General features: G+C 42.6%; 1 protein-coding gene across 1 annotated transcript in view; it reads left to right on the top strand.

The window, feature by feature from the left end:
• Nucleotides 1–9,773, top strand: part of LOC115149597 (NACHT, LRR and PYD domains-containing protein 12-like) — a gene marked incomplete at both ends in the record, with an annotated part of 397,095 nt that overhangs the window by 270,072 nt on the left and 117,250 nt on the right. Inside the window, one exon of the mRNA XM_029692550.1 lies at nt 119–131. Coding sequence (XP_029548410.1) covers nt 119–131 — 13 coding nt within the window. The remainder of the gene's footprint in view (nt 1–118; nt 132–9,773) is intronic.

Below are 9,773 nucleotides of genomic sequence, written 5' to 3'. Positions count from 1 at the left end.
AAAATCCCCTAATTCTACAGCACAATGGCAGAGTCATGTCTTCAGTGTAAAACTAACAATGACTCAATAATCCTTCTGGGAATGTTATGACGTCAGAGTTATGGGCGGAGTTAGAAAGTTGGCTGTCAGAAGTACAGTTATACAATGTAAAATTACTTTTAATCTGTCTGTCTGCATATTTCAAGACATGGCATATGAGGGTGCAATGAGATACTCGATGGTTGGACGAGACTTTTCTCGTCAATTATCTTAAATTGTCACGTCCTGAACAGCAGAGGGAGTAGTGGTGTAGTATTTTGGTCAGGACGTGGCAGAAGAAGTCTGTATGTGTTGTCTAGTATGTCTGTTTCTGTGTTAGTCTTGTGACTCCTGATCAGGAACAGCTGGGGATCGTTGTTCCTGATTGGGAGTCATATATTTAGGAGTATGTTTGTCACTTGGGTTTGTGGGTGGTTGTGCTAACACTGCTAGTCTTTTGTTTGTACTTAGCATGTCGTTAGTAATTATTGTTTTTCCTGTGGATGCTTTGCTCTTATATATTAAAAAGATGAGTATCCACATTCCGTCTGCAGTTTGGTCCATACAACACGGTTTCAACTATTGTGACAGAACCACCCACCACAACAAGACCAAGCAGCGGAAAAAGGAGCAGGACGCTGAATATATGGACTATTCTGAGGAAATAGACTTCGACATGGACACTCGTGAGAAATGGACTTGGGACCAGATTCTGGCCGGAGAGGGCCCGTGGAGAAAGGCTGGTGAGGACCGGGAACACTACCGGGGTACACGACTGGTGAGGAAGCCGGAGAGGCACCCCCAATACATTTTTTGGGGGGGCACATGGGTAGTTTGGCTAGGCCAAGGAAGAGCCATAAGCCAGCTACCCGTGATTATGTGGAGGAGCGTATGGAGTGGAGGGCGCCGTGTTTTGCTGAGGTGCGCACTCTCACCCATACGCACGCACAGTCCGGTGCGCGCCATTCCAGCCCCTCGCAGATGCCGTGCTAGAGTGGGCATCCAGCCTGGTAGGAGGATGCCTGCGCAGCGCATCTGGTCGCCGGTACGCCTCCTAGGACCAGGCTACCCTACTCCCGCTCTATGCACGGCAACCATCAGGCCCCTGCACAGCCCAGTTTGCCCTGTACCAGCACCGCGCTCATGCAGGGCTGCTAGTTCCATCCAGCCAGGACGGGTTGTGCAGGCGGTGCGGTCAAGGCCACCTGTGCGCCTCCATGGCCCCGTCTTTCCGGTTCCCGCCTCTCGTGCTATCCCGGAAGTGAGTACATCCAATATGGCACGACCAGTACCAGCAACCCGGACCAAGCTTCCCATGAGTCGGCCTAGTCCTATTCAGCCTGTTCCCGCTCCTCGCACTAGCCCTAGGGTGCGTGTCTTCAGCCTGGTACCACCTCTACCAGCCCCACGCACCAGGCTTCCAGTGCGTCGGCCCAGCCTCAAGAGCCCGGCACCAGTGTGCAGTCCAGAGTATCCGGCACCAGTGTGCAGTCCAGAGTATCCGGCACCAGTGTGCAGTCCAGAGTATCCGGCACCAGTGTGCAGTCCAGAGTATCCGGCAACAGTGTGCAGTCTAGAGTATCCGGCAACAGAGTCTAGGCTGATGGGCACTTCAGTGAGTTGGAGCCTTTGATTGCCCTGCCTCTGGGAGCCTGTCGACTTGTTACATGATTACTGAGTGAAAGAGAGCCTATGAAAGTTTTCATGGAGGGTGGGTGACCCCCTTGGTGGCTGAACCTGAGATCAATGAGAGAACTTGTCAGAATAAACGACAGAGTCCCACTTTCTCTGTCATTGTACAAAGTAGAGAGTGGGGAAAAAATGTGTAAAAATGTATACAGAGGCTCTGGGTGCCCTATGATAATGATGGCTGGTCGATGAATCACCCCCAGATGATTCGTTGAGAGATGAATCACCCCCAGATGATTCGTTGAGAGATGAATCACCCCCAGATGATTCGTTGAGAGATGAATCACCCCCAGATGATTCGTTGAGAGATGAATCACCCCCAGATGATTCGTTGAGAGCCACGAGACAAAAGTACAAAGGTCTTTTACAGCCAAGATACACCCCTTTCAACCTACATGACCAACAACAGATGTATAGAACGGGTCACAAGGTTAAGATTTGTATGAAAGATACTTATAATCCTCAGCCGACAGTATCTGCTGTAAAAACAGTACTCTTTGTGTAGAGACCAGGGTCTGGCCCTGGGGTCATCTCTCCCTGGTACCATATAGAACAGAAACATTAACTCATGCTCTGGAATGCGGTCTCTTTAGGTTTTATCACCCAAAAGACATTGTAAATCTCCTGTCAGTGTTTTCTCCCAGAGGCCCATCCTCAGTAGAACACACAGACACAATAGTTCTAAGAACCCTCTATTCTGTTGCATAAAACAACCATTTGATGCAATAAAAGTATTATAACATAATCTTGCTGTTTTGCTCTCAGTGTCCACTGGAAGTTGACTAGTAACAACAACTGGGACCTAAAAGACACCCACCATGAGACCCACTAAATCTGCCCAAGAAGAGGCAAACAAAAGAAAAACCCACACCAAACTTAAAGACAGGAAGCAAACCAAAAAGGTGGAGCAACTAAAGGTGTTGACTCACCACATCTATCAAGACAACTGGAGCACTGGGCCAGACACTCTTAAATAGAACCTGGACCAGCTCAGGTGAAACACCTTCCCACTAACGAGATGGACAAGCCAGCACAGGTGTAACACATACTGACTAACGAGGTGACACCAATCAGTGCGTCCTACTTGCTAACGAGCTAGACGTGCTAAAGTCCAACCTCAAAACATAAATGGAAAAACCAAAGCCTCTAACACCTTCCCCCTTAAGACAAACATATCCTATATTTTTGTTGGACAAGTTTGCTCACCACCAACAGAAAACAACTTCCATTTCACATTTTAATCAACTACAATGCTTCACCTTCTACAATATAATCACTGGCTATCAACAATTAAAAACAAGAAAAAAACACGTATTTCTAAATAATAATATTATACAATAGTATTATTTTTCTCCTTTTTCTTTCTATAGAATCCTAAAACTCACTAGCTTCTAGAACTCAAGTCTTCCTAAAACTCACTAGCTTCTAGAACCCTCGTCCCCTTGGAACGAGCACAAACAAAATTCATCTCCAATACAGAAAAACATGCAGTCAAAATAAATAAAGATCCATGGCAACGCACTGGCTAAACGCAAAACACAAATCTTATATCGATTTGGGGGGAAACCAGGTTGAATCTGCTCTTCAAACTAACACAACAAAACAAAAAACACATGGAAATGGAGATATATTTTACCTCACTGGTTAGAGGACAACCTACGGAAGTCAGTCAGCTACATTTCGGAGTGATGCATTTAAATTTAGGGGTCGCTAAACAAAGGAATGCAACACTTATGTCATAACTCTTCGATATCATGCTAAAATCATTTGTGCGAGAGGAGGGAGATGAGGTTGCACGTCCTGTTAAAACTAACACCTCAAAAACCACACGGAATCTGGGAATAATGTGTACATCACTGGTTAGAGGACAATTTATAGAAAACAGCTAGATACATTTTGATTCAAGTGCGTCACCAACGTGTGTAACACAACTCTTTTTTGTTAAATCTCATAAATAGTACTCTTTCAATTCAGAGCTTGTATTTTTCCATGAGGCTGATATCCATATCATGCTGAAATCAATAGAACAGGGGACAAACGTTTAGGGTTCTACATTGTGACACTATTAAAATACTCCTACTACAATGTTAAAACATTCTACATTGTGACATATCATTGATATCATGTAACAACCCCTTCATGTATTTTCTGGTGTTTGATCAGATGTCTTATCGGAGAATGTTCACAGCTATAAGGCTATAAGATTTCTCTCCTGTGTGTGTTCTCTGGTGTGATACCAGATGGTCAGATCGACCAAAACTCATCCCACATTGAACACAGCTATAAGATTTCTCTCCTGTGTGTATTCTCTGGTGTGATATCAGGTTGCTTGATATAGTAAAACTCTTCCCACATTGACCACAGCTATAAGGTTTCTCTCCTGTGTGTATTCTTTGGTGTAGAGTCAGAGAGCCAGATGCAGCAAAACTCTTCCCACATTGACCACAGCTATAAGGTTTCTCTCCTGTGTGTATTCTCTGGTGTGATATCAGGTTGCTTGACATAGTAAAACTCTTCCCAAATTGACCACAGCTATGAGGTTTCTCTCCTGTGTGTATTCTTTGGTGTAGAGTCAGAGAGCCAGATGCAGCAAAACTCTTCCCACATTGACCACAGCTATAAGGTTTCTCTCCTGTGTGTATTCTCTGGTGTAGAGTCAGAGAGCTAGATGTAGTAAAACTCTTCCCACATTGATCACAGCTATAAGATTTCTCTCCTGTGTGTGTTCTCTGGTGTGATATCAGGCTGCCTGACTGAGTAAAACTCCTCCCACATTGAACACAGCTATAAGGTTTCTCTCCTGTGTGCGTTCTCTGGTGCATTGTCAGATAGCTAGATTGACTAAAACTCTTCCCACATTGACCACAGATATAAGGTTTCTCTCCTGTGTGCGTTCTCTGATGAATTTTAATGCCTGCTGGGGAGGTGAATCTCTTCCCACAGTCAGAGCAGCAGTGAGTTCTCTTCACTGTGGATCTCTGCAGGTGTTTATTGAGGTGTTCTGATCTGGAGAGACTCTCCTCTGCCTCTTCAGCATCACGAGGTTGTTGAGGCTCCCCAGAGGATCCACGATAGGTAAGTATCTCTCCTGTGTGAACAACAAAGTCAGACAGATGATTAAAGGCCCACAACAGCGGTAATCCACTGTAAAAGGTGATGCCAACAGCGTAGCCATGATGTTGTACAACAATTGACGTCTGTAATGAATGTTAAAATTATTTGACAATTGTCTTAAAATGACTTCTTTTCACATTAGTAGTAACATCGATGATTGTAGGCTATAAATAAGATATTCATGTTGTTGAAATCCTAAGCAGTGTGCCAGACGACTTTTGGTCTCCAATATAGGCCCCTTTCTGTGTTTGCTAAAATTGCGGCACGAGGGCAATTTGATTGCAGAAACTCCTCCCTGCTAATGAGGAAACCGAAAGTTATGGATGTACTATATCTGCCTGGAGCAAAAATGGTGAGCAAGATTTTAGTTTTTCACAATGTATTCTGAATGTGAATGGGGAAACTCAGGGGAGTAACCTCCATTTCCAGGTTGGTTATGAGTGCATTTCACACTACTTTGGATTATAATTGTAAGGCTCATTTGAATGTCCTGCTTAATATAATGTTTGCTACAGTATTATGAATTATGTGTAATTATTGAAGAACCGTGTTAATGACAGTATCCATTTGGGTGTTGTCAATAAAGTTAAGTTTACAGATGGGCTGTGTACAGCTGCAGCGATCGGTAAGCTGCTCAGATAGCTGATGCTTAAAGTTAGTGAGGGAGATATAAGTCTCCAACTTGATTTTTGCAATTCGTTCCAGTGATTGGCAGCAGAGAACTGGAAGGAAATGCAGCCAAAGTAGGTATTGGCTTTGGGGATGACCAGTGAGATATACCTCCTGAAGCGCGTGCTATGGGTGGGTATTGCTATGGTGACCAGTGAGTGAAGGCGGCCTAGCAAAGACTTATAGATGACCTGGAGCCAGTGGGTTTGGCGACGAATATGTAGCGAGGGCCAGCCGATGAGAGCATACAGGTCACAGTGGTGGGTGGTATATGGGGCTTTGGTGACAAAACGGATGGAACTGTGATAGACTGCATCCAGTTTGCTGAGTCGAGTGTTGGAGGCTATTTTGAAAATGACATCGCCGAAGTCAAGGATCGGTAGGATAGTCAGTTTTACGAGAGTATGTTTGGCAGCGTGAGTGAAAGAGGCTTTGTTTGCGAAATAGGAAGCCGATTCTAGATTTAATTTTGGATTGGAGATGCTTAATATTAGTCTGGAAGGAGAGTTTGCAGTCTAGCCAGACACCTAGGTATTTTTTGTTGTCCACATATTCTAAGTCAGAAACGTCCAGAGTAGCGATGCTGGACGGGCGGGTAGTGATCGGTTGAAGAGCATACAGTTAGTTTTACTAGCGTTTAAGAGCAGTTGGAGGCCACGGGTGGAGTGTTGTATGGCATTGAAGCTTGTTTGGAGGATTGTTAACAGTGTCCAAAGGGCCAGATGTATACAGAATGGTGTCATCTGCGTAGAGGTGGATCAAGGAATCACACGCAGCAAGAGCGACATCGTTGAACAGAGAAAAGAGTCGGTCCGAGAATTGAACACTGTGGCACCCCCATAGAGACTGCCAGAGGTCCGGACAACAGGCCATCCGATTTGACACACTGAACTCTATCTGAGAAGTAGTTGGTGAACCAGGCGAGTCAGTCATTTGAGAAACGAAGGCTGTTGAGTCTGCCAATAAAAATACGGTGATTGACAAAGTCGAAAGCCTTGGCCAGGTTGATGAAGACAGCTGCACAGTACTGTCTTTTATCGATGGCAGTTATGATATCGTTTAGTACCTTGAGCGTGGCTGAGGTGCACCTGTGACCAGCTCGGAAAGTGGATTGCACAGCAGAGAAGGTACGGTGGGATTCAAAATGGTCAGTGATCTGTTTGTTAACCTGTTAGGGATAGGGGGCAGTATTTACACGGCCGGATAAAAAACGTACCCGATTTAATCTGGTTATTACTACTGCCCAGAAACTAGAATATGCATATAATTATATTGGCTTTGGATAGTAAACACCCTAAAGTTTCTAAAACTGTTTGAATGGTGTCTGTGAGTATAACAGAACTCATATGGCAGGCAAAAACCTGAGAAGATTTCATGCAGGAAGTGGCCTGTCTGACAAGTGGTCGTTCTTCTTGTCTCTGTTTATTGAAGAGTCAGGATCTTAGCTGTAACGTGACACTTCCTACGGCTCCCATAGGCTCTCAGAGCCCGGGAAAAAGCTGAACGATATCGAGGCAGCCTCTGGCTGAAACACATTATCGCCTTTGCCAAGTGGCCGATCAGAGGACAAAGGAATTAGGCGCGTGCCCGAGTCGACCCAGTGATATATTTTCTTTCGTCTGTTTACCTAATTGCAGATTCCCGGTCGGAATATTATCGCTTTTTTACGAGAAAAATGGCATAAAAATTGATTTTAAACAGCGGTTGACATGCTTCGAAGTACGGTAATGAAATATTTAGAAATCTTTTGTCACGAAATGCGCCGTGCACGTGACCCTTATTTACCATTCGGATAGTGTCTTGAACGCACGAACAAAACGCCGCTGTTGGAACATAACTATGGATTATTTTGGACCAAACCATCATTTCTTATTGAAGTAGAAGTCCTGGGAGTGCATTCTGACGAAGAACAGGAAAGGTAAACAAACTTTTCTAATAGTAAATCGGAGTTTGGTGAAGGCTAAACTTGCTGGGTGTCTAAATAGCTAGCCCTGTGATGCTGGGCTATCTACTTAGAATATTGCAAAATGTGCTTTCACCGAAAAGCTATTTTAAAATCGGACATATCGAGTGCATAGAGGAGTTCTATGCACTCTATAATTCTTAAAATAATTTATGTTTTTTGTGAGCGTTTATCGTGAGTAATTTAGTAAATTCACCGGCAGTGTTCGGTCGGAATGCTAGTCACATGCTAATGTAAAAAGCTGGTTTTTGATATAAATATGAACTTGATTGAACAAAACATGCATGTATTGTATAACATAATGTCCTAGGGTTGTCATCTGATGAAGATCATCAAAGGTTAGTGCTGCATTTAGCTGTGGTTTGGGTTTATGTGACATTATATGCTAGCTTGAAAAATGGGTGTCTGATTATTTCTGGCTGGGTACTCTGCTGACATAATCTAATGTTAGCCCATAGAGGTTAACTGACTTGTCTAGTTAAATAAAGGTTACATTTAAATACATTTAAAAAATAGAGTTTCATGACAAACCATTTTTTACAAATCCGGCAAGGCACCAATTTTGAGAAGGGTTTAAAACAAAGGTTTCAAACCAATTCATGAATGTAATTGAATCTAGGTATGTCTTGCCTTTAATGTAATGGCATGAAAAACAATTGGCTGAATATTATACAATGACTTATCAACAGCTCTAATAATTTGCCTCCACAGGAAATCTACACTGGCAGTTATAGAATATACTATATAGCCTAGAAACCTGGTTAAACTATCATTATGACATCATGGATGAATTCTAGAATATACTATATATCCTTGAAACATGGTTAAACTATCATTATGACATCATGGATGAATTCTAGAATATACTATATAGCCTAGAAACCTGGTTAAACTATCATTATGACATCATGGATGAATTCTGGAATATACTATATAGCCTAGAAACCTGGTTAAACTATCATTATGACATCATGGATGAATTCTAGAATATACTATATATCCTTGAAACATGGTTAAACTATCATTATGACATCATGGATGAATTCTAGAATATACTATATAGCCTAGAAACCTGGTTAAACTATCATTATGACATCATGGATGAATTCTGGAATATACTATATAGCCTAGAAACCTGGTTAAACTATCATTATGACATCATGGATGAATTCTAGAATACACTATATAGCCTAGAAACCTGGTTAAACTATCATTAAACTATCATTATGACATCATGGATGAATACATTTGAGTGGTTACACTCCTCCTTCCCCCATCCCTCAGCTGTTTACCAAACCAAGCCTCTGGGCAGCCATTTTGTTACTGTTGAAAAAACCCACACAACCCAGCAATCTGCAGTTCATACAATAACAAAGCTGTCATTCCACCACTGTTTTGGTTATAAGATGATTATGGGGTTGGAGAAATGTAACTACTTTCAAATTCATAGACAGACCTATGGATGCAAGGACTGACCATCCATGATATCAACAATATAGTTTTAACCATGTTGAGGCTATACAGTGTTGGTTTACATTTCTAAACATTGGAGTAAAAAAAAGCTTATTTGGGGATCTGATGGGGTACAACAGTTGAACTAAGCTCATGAGGCATGTGTTATATTCTTCAACAATCAATGGCTATAAATTAATAATTTAAAAGTCACAATATGGATGTAGCTATTGCATATTTCCGCTTTAACACCACACATCAGTTCAACAACTGCAGAGTTTGTGCCTCTGTATTTAAGACAATACTTACTAGTGTTAATCAGGGAACGGTTTCTCAAAACCATCTTATTGCTAAGTTCACCGTTAGAACCATTGGACGCCTTAAGATGCGTTTGGAAAACCGGGTCCAGATATCCAGTTTCCTCCTCTTCTTCCTCCTCCTTTATCAATGTAACAGTCATCTCCCCCTCTTCCACTGCATAAACTGCATCCTCCTCCTCTTTAACTGTAACATCCTCCTCCTCTTTCACTCTGAACGCGTATTTTTCTTCTTTCACAGTAACGGCCTCACCCTCTACTTCTTGTTTTACTGTGACATCCTCATCTTCTTTAGCAGCAGGAGAGTAGCTCAGTGGCCGCATGGTTTGAACGTTAGCTAGCTAGGCTAATGCTAACTTAACCAGCCCGCTAACTGAATAATAACAACAACACCGTAAATATGAAATTAAATCGGATAACTAACTAGACGACAGACGTGGGTTTAAAACACAGTGGCTAATATACACTAACGCGTCTAAAGAGCTTTATCGGTTCGGCTATTTTGTCTAGTAAGCTACCGAGGTGGCTGACGAACTGTTGTTGCTGTTGAA

The sequence above is a fragment of the Salmo trutta genome, chromosome 15, assembly GCF_901001165.1.
Source record: "Salmo trutta chromosome 15, fSalTru1.1, whole genome shotgun sequence".
NCBI lineage: Eukaryota > Metazoa > Chordata > Actinopteri > Salmoniformes > Salmonidae > Salmo > Salmo trutta.
Note: the sequence above shows the minus strand (reverse complement) of the source record. Positions and strands in the feature narration are given on the sequence as shown.